Source organism: Narcine bancroftii, chromosome 10 (assembly GCF_036971445.1).
Source record: "Narcine bancroftii isolate sNarBan1 chromosome 10, sNarBan1.hap1, whole genome shotgun sequence".
NCBI classification, from domain to species: Eukaryota; Metazoa; Chordata; class Chondrichthyes; order Torpediniformes; family Narcinidae; genus Narcine; species Narcine bancroftii.
In genome coordinates this window covers 96,190,454-96,204,839 of record NC_091478.1, presented here as the reverse complement: position 1 = coordinate 96,204,839, position 14,386 = coordinate 96,190,454, and the positions used below count along the sequence as shown (strand labels likewise).

At 44.9% G+C, this 14,386-nt stretch overlaps 1 protein-coding gene across 2 annotated transcripts in view; it reads left to right on the top strand.

The window, feature by feature from the left end:
• The window catches only part of cmtm3 (CKLF-like MARVEL transmembrane domain containing 3), a 74,519-nt gene that overhangs the window by 34,027 nt on the left and 26,106 nt on the right, over positions 1-14,386 (top strand). For both annotated transcript variants that reach the window (XM_069902041.1, XM_069902040.1), the window contains exons 2-4: positions 2,655-2,867; positions 5,961-6,119; positions 7,166-7,261. In XM_069902041.1, the coding sequence (XP_069758142.1) occupies positions 2,655-2,867; positions 5,961-6,119; positions 7,166-7,261 (468 nt within the window). The remainder of the gene's footprint in view (positions 1-2,654; positions 2,868-5,960; positions 6,120-7,165; positions 7,262-14,386) is intronic.

Sequence of the window (14,386 nt, the reverse complement as noted above, 5' to 3'; positions counted from 1 at the left end):
AAAGATCAATTAGGGCAGCCTGGGGTTCATTTAGGAGCCTACAGGGAAGAAACTGTCTTTAAGCCTCTCTGAGCTAATTTTCACACTCTTCAGCATCATTTTCCTCACGATGAAGGCCCAAAACATTGGTTATCCTCAAGACGAGCTCTCAGCGGCACAAGGACAGCTTCTTCCCCGCTGCCATCAGATTCCTGAATAATCAATGAACCCAAGACCCTGCCTTACTTTTCGTGCACTATTTTTTCATGGTGGTCGAATGACGAGCCGCCCTGATTTTTTTTAGCAGTGTCGGACCGGGAGGGGTGGGCGGAATCAGACTGGGATGGGGGTGGAGGTGCAACTTTTCACTCCCTTGGCACCCCTCCAGCTCCACTATTGGATGGACAAGGGAGGGTGGTTAACTGAGCAGACCATCCAGGTGTGAGAGGAGCCCTCTTAGTCCGGTCCTTTTGGGACTTCACCCACAAATGCGTTGTCTCCAAGATGACTGCGCTGAAGTAGAGGCTGTTGCCCACCTCTGCAGAATGTAAGGGTGTGTGGAGAAGACTGCGAGGGTCCTTGTCATGGTTCATTCCCCAGCAGCAGCGTGACTGAGGACCCTCTGATTTACGGGATGCACACAGAGACAGACATCCAGATCTGCTGGAAGACCATTAACTTGGTGAAAGAGCACTTTGGTCTGCCTGAAATTTTTTTTTTGTAAACTTTATTTAAAGATTTTATTACATGAATAAAACAAAGAAATTACATTTAAAGAAAAAATAAAAATGAAGTAATTATTGCAACACAACATTAATAACCTAAATTAAATCAATCTAACCCCCCCCCCCATTTATACGACCACTAAAAAAAACTATATATAAAAAACCCCACCCTTCCCCAAAATAAAGAGTGAAGAATTAATAAAGTTAGTAATATATATAAAAGAACACTCACAAACAAAAGAAAATAACAAGTAAAAATATTAATTAAAAAAAAGTTATCAAATCTAAAATATCACACATAAAACTTATTTAAATCAGACTTAATTGCAAGTATTTAACAAATGGAGTCCACTTCAACTTAGAAAAAGACATCTTATCTTGAATTGAAAAAGATATCTTTTCCATAATTAAACAAGACTTCATCTCCAAATACCACCTATCTAAGGTTAGTATATTTCTATCTTTCCAAGTAAGCGCTATACATTTCTTAGCCACTGCTAAGGCTAAATAGATAAAAGAAATCTGATAATCATTTCAGCCTAAATCGATTAATGATTGCATATTCCCTAATAAAAATATATCAGGATCTAATACAATATAGATATTATATAAACTATTAAATATAGATTGAATACCTTTCCAAAACTGTTGCAATCGATCACAAAACCAAACTGTATGTAAAAAAAGTATTAGCTGTCTGATCACAACGAAAACAACAATCTACCTTGCTAAGACAAAACTTTTTTAATTTCTCTGGTCTGCCTGAAATCTGTTGGACTTTCAGCGCATGGGGACATGCTGCTGACCAGCTCATTCCGCCAAGTAGGTGCTGCCTGACTTCTCATGGACTATATTATTATTTTATTTCTTGTAGTAAGGTCGTAAGATGGTAATAATATGTATGTTTGGACTATGATGCGCTGCAAAACATTGGATTTCATGACTTGTTCATAACAATAAATCTTGATTCTGAGGAATGCAAGGGCCCTGTGGGAGGGTATCCAGTCTAGAGTCCTTCCATTGAGGGGCTGAGATCTAGAGGAAGCCTCCCAAACAAGAGAGGAGCAAAGCGAGTGGTGAGAAAGAGGGCAGAGAGGAGTTTGGAATCGGGGTGGATTGAGTTGAGGGTGGTAAGGTGAGAGGGGTGTGAGAGAGTGCGGAGTGGAGAGAGAGGGGGATGGAGAGGGGGGTGTGGAGAGAGTGGGGTTTGGAGAGGGTGTGGAGAGAGAGGGGTTTGGAGAGGGTGTGGAGAGGGAGGGGGGATGGAGAGGGGAGTTTGGAGAGAGAGGGGTGTGGAGATGATATGGAGAGAGAGGGGGGTTTGGTGAGGGTGTAGAGAGAGGGGGAATGGAGAGAGTGTAGAGATTGGGGTGTGGAGATGATATGGAGAGAGAGGGGGGTTTGGTGAGGGTGTAGAGAGAGGGGGAATGGAGAGAGTGTAGAGATTGGGGTGTGGAGATGATATGGAGAGAGAGGGGGATTTGGAGAGGGTGTAGAGAGAGGGGGAATGGAGAGAGTGTAGAGATTGGGGTGTGGAGATGATATGGAGAGAGAGGGGGGTTTGGAGAGGGTGTGTGGAGAGAGAGAGGTCTGGAGGTGAGGTGGAGAGAGAGGGGTACAGAGAGAGGGGGGTCTGGAGGTGGTGGTGGGGCGGAGAGCAAGGGTATGGAGACAGGGGGAGTGAGAAGCAAGGAAGAAAGGATTGCGGGGAGGAGAGAAATAAAAATGAATGTAACAGTAGGAGAGAGAGGGGGTAGAAATGTAAGGATATTAAACTAAGGGTGCAAAAAGAGTTTGAACGATTTTTTGTGAATAAAGTCTATTTTGGGTTTTAAAAATTGCTCATTCTTCAGTATTTTAGTAGCACTGACCGTGGGAATTGGACGGGAGTTCAGTTGACAGAAGAGAGAAATGAACGCATTTCCTTGTGAATTTGCCCCCTCACCCAAGGCTCCGTCACTCGGCCCGTCAATCGGACGCAGACACGGCAGGGGCTTGGCTGCTCAAGCAGGAGCTGGTCACAACGGGCAGCAAAGCGTTGAGAAAGGGTCCAAACCCACCCAGGCAGCAGCAGAACCACCCGGTCGGCAAAACAACAGCCGAATGGAGGTCAACTTCCTGTTTGTAAAATCCAGACGGAGTGTGCTGAAGATTCTCGAGATGGTAAGTAAGGAAAGCTGGGAGAGAGGTGGTGAAAAGAGAGGGGGGGGGGGTAGGAGAGAGAGGGGGGGTAGGAGAGGGGGGGTTGGAGAGAGAGAGGGGGGTTGGAGAGAGAGAGGGGGGTTGGAGAGAGAGAGGGGGGTTGGAGAGTGAGAGGGGGGTTGGAGAGAGAGAGGGGGGTTGGAGAGAGAGAGGGGGGTTGGAGAGAGAGAGGGGGGTTGGAGAGAGAGAGGGGGGTTGGAGAGAGAGAGGGGGGTTGGAGAGAGAGAGGGGGGTTGGAGAGAGAGAGGGGGGTTGGAGAGAGAGAGGGGGGTTGGAGAGAGAGAGGGGGGTTGGAGAGAGAGAGGGGGGTTGGAGAGAGAGAGGGGGGTTGGAGAGAGAGAGGGGGGTTGGAGAGAGAGAGGGGGGTTGGAGAGAGAGAGGGGGGTTGGAGAGAGAGAGAGGGGTTGGAGAGAGAGAGGGGTTGGAGAGAGAGAGGGGTTGGAGAGAGAGAGGGGTTGGAGAGAGGGGGGTAGGAGAGAGGGGGGTAGGAGAGAGAGGGGTTGGAGAGAGAGAGGGGTTGGAGAGAGAGAGGGGTTGGAGAGAGAGAGGGGTTGGAGAGAGAGAGGGGTTGGAGAGAGAGAGGGGTTGGAGAGAGAGAGGGGTTGGAGAGAGAGAGGGGTTGGAGAGAGAGAGGGGTTGGAGAGAGAGAGGGGTTGGAGAGAGAGAGGGGTTGGAGAGAGAGGGGTTGGAGAGAGAGAGGGGTTGGAGAGAGAGAGGGGTTGGAGAGAGAGAGAGGGGTTGGAGAGAGAGAGAGGGGTTGGAGAGAGAGAGGGGGGTTGGAGAGAGAGAGGGGGTTGGAGAGAGAAGGGGGGTAGGAGAGAGGCATTGGAGAGAGAGAGTGGGGGGTTGGAGAGAGGAGAGAGTGGAGAAAATGGGGGTGGAGAGGGAGGAGGGGTGAAGAGAGCATGCTGGGGGCATTTTGTGGGGAGAGAGAGCAGAGGGGAGCATTTTGTGGGGCAAGAGTGAAGGGGAGGTGATGATGTTGGAGAGGATTTTGGGAGAAGGGGAGGGGTATTGGGATGAGAGAGTGGCTTTGGTTGTGATGGAAGGGGCCTGGAGAGGGAGGGTGGCTCGAGGGAGAGTGAGGGAACTTGGGGGAGGAGAGGGATGATTGTGGAGAGAGAAGGAAAGAGGTGGAGAGAATATGGAAGAGAGAAGGAGAGATAGAAGGCAATGAAAGAGGGTGATGGAGGGTTGAGAGTGGGAGAAGAGAAAGGATGTAGAGAGTGGAGAGAGGGATGGTTGAATAGGAATGAGGGAGAGGGTGGAGCAAGAAAAGATGGAAAAGGAGGAGAGAGGAAAAGAAATGGGAAGAAAGCAGGGTGGAGGGATGGAGTTAGAGGAAATAGTGGGTGGGGAGAGCGAAAGAAAGCAGGTGGGGTCTGAAGAGAGGGTGGCTGGTGAGAGGAAGAGTGGAGAAAAGGGTGGGTTTGGAGGGAATGGAGAGAAAGGGGGTAAAGAGCAAGAGAGAGGAAATTGGAAAGAGGAGTGCTAGGTGTGGAGAGAGAAAGACGGGGAAGTGAGAGTGATGGAGAGAGAGTAAGGTGCAGGAGTAGAGAAGAGAATGAGGGGAGTTGAGAAGAAGGGAGGCGTGGGAAGGAGAGATGACCTCTCCCTATAGCTCAGATCTCCAAGTCCTGGCAACATCCTCGTGAGTCTTCTCTGAGCCCTTTCCAGCTCGACAACATCTTTCCTGCACCACAGTGACCAAAACTGAATATAATACTCTAAATGGGGTTCCCCGAAGCTCTTGTATAACTGGCAATGTGACCTTCCAACTCTCTACTCAATATTCTGACTGATGAAAGCCAATATGCCAAAGCCATTTGGCCACATGATCTAACTGTCATACCATTCTCAAGGTCCTAGATCGCTCTGCTCCACCACACTTCCCAGATCCCTATCATTCACTGTGTAGATCATACCCACAATAGTCCTCCCAAAGTGCAAAACCTCCCATTTCTCTGTATTGAATTCCATCAAAAATCCTGCTGAACTGTCTTCACTGTCTACAATATCAGACCCTTTAGTGTCATCCACAAACTTGCTAATCAGGCCACATGTGTTTTTTTTTAAATTATCTATCTTCTTTGCATCTATTGTCTCTTTTTAATTCAATTAAGTACACCATTGTAGTTTTTCTTAGCTGTTCTTGCAGTTTTTTAGAAGTATTTTTTAGGTTGGAGCAAGTAGGAGTTTTGGTGTATCTATACATTGCATGGTGTACTTGACAATAAACATCTGCACTGAAATTCCTACTTCCCCCAGCCAAACAGGTACAAGAATAGTAAAAGGTAAAGGTTCCATCATTGACACGTAAGACTACATTTAGAATGTAGCATATATGAAATTCTTTGACTTTTGTCTACCCTAAGGCAGACAGAGATTCACCATTTTATCCAGCGCCCTTCACAGAAACCTGCAGAACCTGGTGTTCCCAGGCAGTCTCCCCTCCAAGTACTGATCAGGCCTGACCCTGCTTAGTTTCTGAGATCAGGTGTATTCTATCCTCATGCAAAAAAAAAGATAAAAAATATAAAAGATGGATAAATAACCACAGTTGAAGATGGTTAAGAGGAAAAATGATGTATCAATAGTGCATACAGATGTTGGGTGGTCCAGGAGTAGTTTATGGTCAGGGTTAGGGTAGTACAGGAAGGTTCAAGAGCCTGTTAGCTGTTGGGAGAAAAAAAACTGTTCTTGAACCCAGTGATGCTGGATCTCAGACCTCTGTACCTTCTGTCCGAAGGTGGCAGCCAGAAGAGGTTGTGACCAGGGTGATTGGGATGCTTTATGATGCTGGCTGCCTTCTTGAGGCAGCGTCTCACAATGAAAGGGAGGTTGAACTTGGTAATCCAATGTTTCAAGACCATCTCTTGTGGAAGGTGGTTGATACCAGGCACGTACTGACTGGTGGTGATTGCCCAGGTGATGCTATGTGGGTAAGGGCTATCCTCAGAATGACCTGTTGGCCTGTTCCAGAGTACAGGGAATGCTGAGAGGCTGGTATGCCCACAGAGAGGCGAGTGACGTGTCCCTTTTCCCTGCCTGCAGGTCCTTGCCTTCGTGGCTTTCATCTGTTTTGCTGCTTCATTCAACACCGGAGCTTTCCTGGCTGTCCCGCTGATGGAAACTTTCATCACACTGGCCTTCTATCTTTTGTATCTACTCAAGTTTGACTCCAAAATAACCCAGCTCTTCTGGCCACTGATGGTAAGCTAATGATACAAACTAGTTTAAACACCATCAAAGGTTGGTGTGGTCCTTAGGATAGGCCTGTGGGCAGTGATGAGAGGGAAACAATGGGAAGTATGAGATGGGTAAAGATAATTGTGGTTTATCCATCCTATACCGGTCCTGGGAGTGTGTGATGGGACAGGGCAAAGAAAGCCTTATTCTGTGCCCAGACCATGCTGTCCTAAGAGTCTCTGAAATGTTTGCTGACTGTCTTCACTATCTACAATATCAGACCCTGATATTGTGCTGACCTGATGGAACAGGTCAGCACACAAAATGATGAGGGTTAGAGATGGAGAAAATGCAAGCAGGCATTTCCACTGAGAGTTGGTGATTCAGGAACAAGAGGTTAAATATTTAAGGGGAACATTAGGAGAAACTTCTTCACTCAAAGGATGTTGAGAGTGCCAGTAGAGATGGTCGATGCAGGCTCAATTTTGACATTTAAGATAAATTTGGATAGGTAAGTCAATGGAGGGCTATGGTCTGGGTACAGGTCAATGGGACTAGTCAAGAAAATAGTTCAGCATGGACTAGATGGGCTGAAGGACCTGTTTCTGTGCTGGAGTGTTCTATGGTTCTAAAGAGAGCTTCGCTCTGTGACGGAGTGTGTGAGGGACAATGTGGAGCAAACGTCATTCTATATTTGACCTGGGGAGTGTGTGATGGGCAATGAGGAAGGCGCTTCACCCTCTGTCTGTTTGACTCCAGAAGTATGTGATAGGATAGTGTGAAAGGAACTTCACTCCATGAAAGCTTCATTCTGTGTCTGAACCCAAGAGTGTGTGGCACAACAGTGCAGAAGAAGCCTCATTCTGCATCTGACCCCAGGGAATGTGTGATGGGACATTGTGGAAGGTTTGTCCCATGCTGTAGCTGTCTGGGAACGAGTGATGTAGAAAGCCACTGATTCTTTCTGGAAGGGCTTGATTTTCCCTGGTGACAACAGCCATCAACTTGAAAGGAAAAAAGGAATGACTTTTAGTTAATAACAAAAATGCTCAATTTTTTTTCCTTTTCAGGATTCTCTAAACTCTGCATTCGCTGCCTTGTTATTGCTGATTATCTGCATTACGGCTCTGGTTGTCAGCTGTACAGTGGGGGTCATCACAGGCGCGGTGAGTGACTATCAGGTGACCGCGGGGTGACAGTGCGCAGCTTGTGTCTGGGCCGCTGGGCCAGGAGCATGGTAGACCACCACTGGTGGAATTAACATCCAGGGTCATGACAGGACATCTTCTGATTTAAATGGTGCAGTTGCCTTGTGTGATGTAAAGAAAGACGTCACACAGGAGTGACGCTAACCGACAGAATTGAATTGTTTGTTGTCACATATGCCGAGATAAAGTGAAAAGCATTGCTTTGCATGCTACCCAGGCAAGTCAACCTCTCCATAGTACAGCAAGTAGTGCAGGAATAAAAACATGTTACAGTAAAACCCCCTGGAATCGGACACCTATGGGGATTGGTAGATGCCAGATGCTTGAGATTGTGTGTTGCGTGATTGGCAAACTGACCACTAGGGGCACCAATTTAAATTGAGCGGAAAGTTTGGCCTAGCGTTTAGCGCAACACCTTTACAGTGCCGCCAATCAATCCGGGGTTTGAATCCTGCGTTGTCTGTAAGAAGTTTGTTCTCTCTGTGTCTATATGGGTTTTCCCTGGGGGCTCCTGTTTCCTCCCACCATTCAAAATGTACCGGGAGTGTAGGTTAATAGGATGTAAATTGGCCGGCACAAACTTGTGAGCCGAAATGACCTGTTACTGTGCTGTATGTAAATTTTTTAAAATAAAAAAATAAATAAGAAAATTAAACTACTTTTTACCTATTTATTTTCTGCAATTTTTCTTTTGCTGGTTGGTTGAAGCTGCCAGTTGCTTGAATTCTGGGTAACGGGGATTTTACTGTATTGCAATAAGATAAAAGCTCAGGGATTTCATGTTAAAGAAGGAAGTACAATTCAAAGAGTGCAAGGGGTATCATCTTTTACTAATGGGAGGTCGATTTAAGAGTCTGATAACAACAGGAAAGAACTGCCTTTGAATCTGGAGGTTTGTGTTTTTAAACACATGCATCTTCTGGCTGAAGGTGGGGCCGGGGGAAGCGAGTGTGATTGGGGCAGTATGGGATATTAATTTTGGCTCCTCTCCGGAGGTGGGAGGTGTAGACTGAGTGAATGGAGGAAAGGGGTTGTGCGATAACAACTCCCAGAGCAGTTCCTGTCCCAAGCTGTGGTATATTCAGACAGGATACTTTCTAATGTACATCAAGAAGAATTGGTAAGGGGCACTGTTAATTTTAAGATTTGTTTTTAGAGTAAATATCTGACCTTGCTCTTCCCCAGAGGAACTCGTCAAAGCAGGGGCAATTGTAACATTCAAAAGACATTTGGGCAGGTACGTGGGTAGGCAAAGTATAGAGGGATAGGGGCTGAATACAGGCAAATAGTATGAGCCTGATCGGCATGGACTCATTGGGCCAAAGGCCTGTTTCTACTGTATAGAACTTTGGCTAATGAACTTTGAAAAGACCTGAGGGTTGAGAATAATCAAGGGTGATTCTTTCTGGACGTTAAACATCTTCTGCCTGATCTCCAGGTCTTTGGGTTTCTTGGAGTTATCGTTTACGCTGTGGACACTTACCTCATATACAGCTGCATAACATTGAACAGGAACAAGACTACCAGCAAATAATCCTGATGGCCACTCTGGCCCAACTCCTGAGGGAGCTCCAGCTTGCACACTCAGCACATTATTATGCATTTCTAGAACATTCCGTGCTCTTCGTCTGGACCCCCTGTGAGGGAATTCAAGATAAGTGGCCGATTTTGACTTTCTCCCTTAATCCAGGGGTGAATATCTCCGTAGACACCTTCCATCAGAGTAGTATTCTTGGTCAGTTAGAATTGCACGATGACTGTTTATCAGATTATGGAGCATTTGCAGTGTTGAAACGAGCCACTCAGTTTGTCAGATGCACGCTGCCATTGAGGCTCCTTGCTTCCATCTTTCCTCCATCCACCGCCATCACCTTCTTCCTTCTCCAGCTTCCCATTAAATGCCTCAGCTGTCGATCAACCCTATGGGAATTGGTTCCACATTCTCAGTAGATAGTGAATTTCAACCAGATCTCGCCATTGGCTTTAATTTAGTATGTTTAATAGTGTTGGGCTCTAGATTTGCATCATTCCCCCTCCAGTGGAAACCTTTTCCTCTCCATTCAGTTTTCAAAGACTCCACACCTTGCAGTTCTGCCAAGGCAAGACAGAAAAGACTTTGGAATGCATTTACAGTGTGGCTGCCTGCAGCGTGTGAAAGGAAGGAGCAAATGAGCAATGCAGCTAATTGGATAACTGGGTAAATAAAGTGTCCTGTACGTGAGCTTCCAGGCAGAGCCCCATTCTGAGTCCCCGACAGAACTATTTAGATTTTACATATTCTTCACTCAATATCTCCTCTATTTTAAAAAAAACACAACCAGCACCCAGCTTTTCTTGTGTGCTTCAGAAGGATTTCAAAGTACAGTCCACCCCTCTCAGATCACAGAGGAGTTTGTAGTGCAAGAAAACTGGCCATATTGTAATCTTTCTGCAGCACAAACTCCTTGCCATAAATCAACAAAATGTGTTTCCTTTGAATTTTGGTTTACTTAATTATTATTTTTACGCATAAATTTGGTATAAGAACGAATTTTTATTCCGCATTGTGAAATCTATATGGTGAATTTCTTTGACTCGATCTGCCATTGCTTGAGGGTACACTGTAATCATATTGCGGCTTTAATAAAACATTTTCTATGTATTTATTTTGTTCATTATTGATGCAAAGAGTGACGAGGACTCTGGGTGTCTCAAAACCTGGGAGCGACTTCTGAGGTGTAGTCATGACTGAGGGAGGACATGAGGGTTGGCTTCGTGCCTTGTGTGAGAGCAGTAGATCATATCTCTCCATCGCTTTGGGGGATCTCTCCGTTGGTTGGCTCCTGGGCATGGCAAGCTGGCCATTCATGGGTCTAGGCAGTGGGCAATTGCGGATTTGTCCTGAGCTGATTTTCTTCCCCTTTTCCAGGGTAGCGTCTGTGTCCGTGTGTCCCCAGAGGGGCATGCAGTGTCCACAGGTGACAGGGGAGTGACAGCACCAGTGGGCACTACAGAGGCTCAAATGTATTCTGGATGGCGATAATTTGAATATGTAAATGGTGTGTAACTGAAGTACTGTAATATTGTATTCATGTGATTTCTTATAATCACTGAATAGACCACCTCTGTTAAAAAAAATAAAACTTGCTCCCTATCCCGCATGAGGGGAATCAGCCTGGTTCTGTGCTCGTGGTTCTGGAGAGGAAGTTGAATGCCCAGAATCCTGACTTTGATGCAATCTACATGGAAGATAGTTTCCTCTATTCCCCAGCGCTGAGCACAGGAAAACACTGCCCTCTGTTGAAGAGAGAAATCTGCGTCTCAACAGTGACTGCCCCCGATGCAAGAAGTGACTGTTCATGGGGAGTTAAGGAGAGGTGTGATGGGGCTTTTTTTTTTTTTTATTTTTTTTTTTTCACACCATAAATCACATTAGCCATGATATACACTATTTCTTTTTCACACATATACAGTGACTTTTTCTCCCCCCCCCTTTCCTCCCAAACCACCCCCCCACCCCCCCCTCTCATCCATTTTAGGTATACAATCTAGGTTGCATTAAGCCAGTCAGACAATGTTGTCATTCAACAAAATTACACCAGAAATTCTACTGAGTCCATTCTTTTCTTTCCTTCTCCTTCCATCAACTTAGGTAATGTTTGTCCCCGGTAGGTTTTCGCTATTGTATTTAATGTAAGGCTCCTATACTTGTTCGAATATTTCAATATTATTTCTTAACCAATATGTTATTTTTTCTAATGGAATACATTTATTCATTTAAATTTGGTAGTTTCTTCCTTTTAATTTGGTTATGTATTCCATTAATATTTAAAGACATATAGTTCAGCGTAGCCCTTTTATATTTTGTTTATCTTCTCTTTCCGTTTTTCCATCATTACCTTTCCTCCTTTTCCATTTCTGTTTTCTTATTTTCAACTCTTTATAAGACAACATTCCTACAACATCCAACATTTTCCTTATTCTCCTATTTCTATCTTATTTATCCCCAATCTCCCCTTCACCTCCTGAGTTGTCCTTTATCCCTTGTCGGACAACCACATCTCCCCTCTCCATTTGGATTTGCGAATCCACTCGCAAGCGTCAACTGATTTTGCAGTGACCGCTATTTCCCCCCATCCCGCCTCCCCCAGAAAAGATTTCACTTTTCATATGTCACAAAGGTCACTCTTTTAATTCCCTCCTTATTCTCTCTATTCCATTACCTTCCCTTATTAATTCTTGTCTATACTATCTATATTTTCCTCTAAGTACAGATACATTCATGTATGCTCATTGTCTCTATTCCCTCTTATACCTCTTTACCCGCATACATATCAATCGTGATCATTTTTACTCTCATTACCCGTCTTCATCCCTCAGTCTATTTTTGTCTTTACCCACATACATATCAATCGTGATCATTTTAACTCTCATTACCCCTCTTCCTCCCTCAGTCTATTTTTGTAATTGTTCTGCAAATTTTCGTGCTTCTTCTGGATCCGAGAATAGTCTGTTTTGTTGTCCTGGAATAAATATTTTCAATACCGCTGGATGCTTTAGTATAAATTTATACCCTTTCTTCCATAAAATCGCCTTTGCTGTATTGAACTCTTTTCTTTAGGAGTTCAAAACTTATATCTGGATAAATGAAGATTTTTTGCCCTTTATACTCCAGTGGTTTGTTGCCCTCTCTTACTTTTTCCATTGTCTTCTCCAGTACCTTTTCTCTTGTAGTATATCTTAGGAATTTTACTACAATAGATCTTGGTTTTTGTTGTGGTTGTGGTTTAGAGGCCAATACTCTATGTGCCCTTTCTATTTCCAATTCTTGCTGTAGTTCTGGACATCCTAGGGTCTTAGGGATCCACTCTTTTATAAACTCCCTCATATTCTTGCCTTCTTCATCTTCCTTAAGGCCCACTATCTTTATGTTATTTCTTCTGTTATGGTTTTCCATTGTATCTATTTTTTGAGCTAGTAGTTCTTGTGTCTCTTTAGTTTTTTTATTAGATTTCTCCAATTTCTTTTTTAAGTCTTCTACCTCCATTTCTGCTGCTACTGCCCGCTCTTCCATCTTGTCCATTTTTTTCCCCATTTCTGTTAAGGTCATCTCCATTTTATTTATTTTCTCTTCTGTGTTGTTTATTCTTTTTCTTAAATCCTTAAATTCCTGTGTTTGCCATTCTTTAAATGACTCCATGTATCCTTTAATAAGAGCAAGTATATCCTTTACCTTGCCTTTCTTTTCTTCTTCTATTTCGCCATACTCTTCCTCTTCTTCTTCCTCTGGGTTGACCATCTGTTGTTTCTTTGTTGCCCTTTCCTCCTCTTCTTTCTTGTTTCTATTGTCTTCTGTGGTCTCTTCTTGCTGCAGGTGTTCTGCAGCTGTCGTTGCCGGCTGTTGAGGTCGACTCCCCAGCTGGTCCCCCCTCCCGTCGGTGTGTTTTTTTTCATTCGCATCGCGCATGCGCGGTTGCGCACTTTTACTCGGCTCAGCGAGCCATTTTTGTAGTCCATTATTTACCGACCTGAGGGAGCGGGTTTCTCTCTCCGCAGCGGGCCTCTTCGGACAGGTAAGGCCTTCACCTTTTTCCTCCTTTGTCTTCTCTTCCTCTCTTCTTACCGTTGCTTTCGATTTTTCTTTTTTTGTCGCCATCTTCTTTCCACCTTTATACTCACTTTTCTGTAACTTTTATTTCTGTGCCTTTGTGTTTTCTCTTGTTTTTCCCGACTTTTCTGGAGAGGGCTGGAGTTCACCGTCCGGCCACTACTCCATCACGTGACTCCTCCAGGTGTGATGGGGCTTGATGAGGAATTTGTCAGCATGTTGCTCAGTATAGATGGTGCATGAAGAGCTGGTGTTTCTGCATGTGCACGGCTTGCTTTCTCCACATGTAATATTGACAAAAAGACTTCGTATGCTAAAATCTGAACCAAAATCAATCTGCTGGAGGAACACAGTGGGTCAAGCAGCATCGGTGGGAGAAAAAGAATGGTCGACATTTCGGGTTGGAACGAGACTGAGAGCACAGGGGAGAGAAAGCCTGCATAATGAGGACAGGGTGGGATAGTGGCCAGTAGGGGGACTGGTGAGTCAGGGAGGGATGTTGGATGATGGATGAGGGTGAAGGGTGGAGTTGCGGGGACAGGAAGTTGATTGGCAGGTACCAGACAAAGGTCGATAGGGTGGTCAAAAAGGCTTCTGGCACACTGGTCTTGTTGACCACCTTTTCTACCTGTGACACCACTTTCAAGGTACTAAGTACCTTGTAGTCCTGGATCCCTCTGCTCTAGGCACACCACACACCCTGGATGGGTTTTAGCTTCATCCTGTATGACTTGTTTTCCTCCACCTGACCTCTTTTTTTTAATGTTTTACCTCTACCTCCATTGGTCTGGCACATGACATGGGTGGTGGTGAAGGCTGCCACAATAGGGGCATTCAAACATCTAGCCACATGGATGTAAGAGTTACAGGTATGAGGGTGAGAAAAATTAGATTAATGTGAAGTAGGTTTACATAGGTCAGCACTACATCATGGGACTTTGCTGTAATGTTCTAAAAGACTCTCAAGCATCACAGGTAGATCTTCCTGTAAGCAGCTATTCCCCGTTTACTTTTGCCAGATCCTGTCTTGTGATAGTGAAATCAGCCTGACCTCAAAATAGGGCCTCGATTTCCAGAAGTCTTTTTTCCCTTTCAATTACTAGAGATCCGTGACTGTGTGTCCAAGTTTGATTCCAACTCAAACTACAAATTCGCTGATGACACCTCTCTAAGGCTCACATTTAACTAACCTATCCACCCACTCCTCCACTCGTTGGGGGTAGGACTGCAAGTCATCCAGAGACCATAGCCTCTTTCATGACCTTCAACTAACTCACTCAACTCATGTTGCTCGACCTCCTCCTCATTGTTTATTTTTAAATTTGTTATTTTTCACACTATAAACCGCATTGATCAAGATACATACATTTTCCTTTTCAAATATATAGTGTCGTTTTCTCCCCCCCCTCCCTCTTCCCATCCCGCCCTCCCTACCTCCCCTCCCATTCATTTAAAGTTCAGAATCTAAGATACATTAAACCCGTCAAACAATGTTG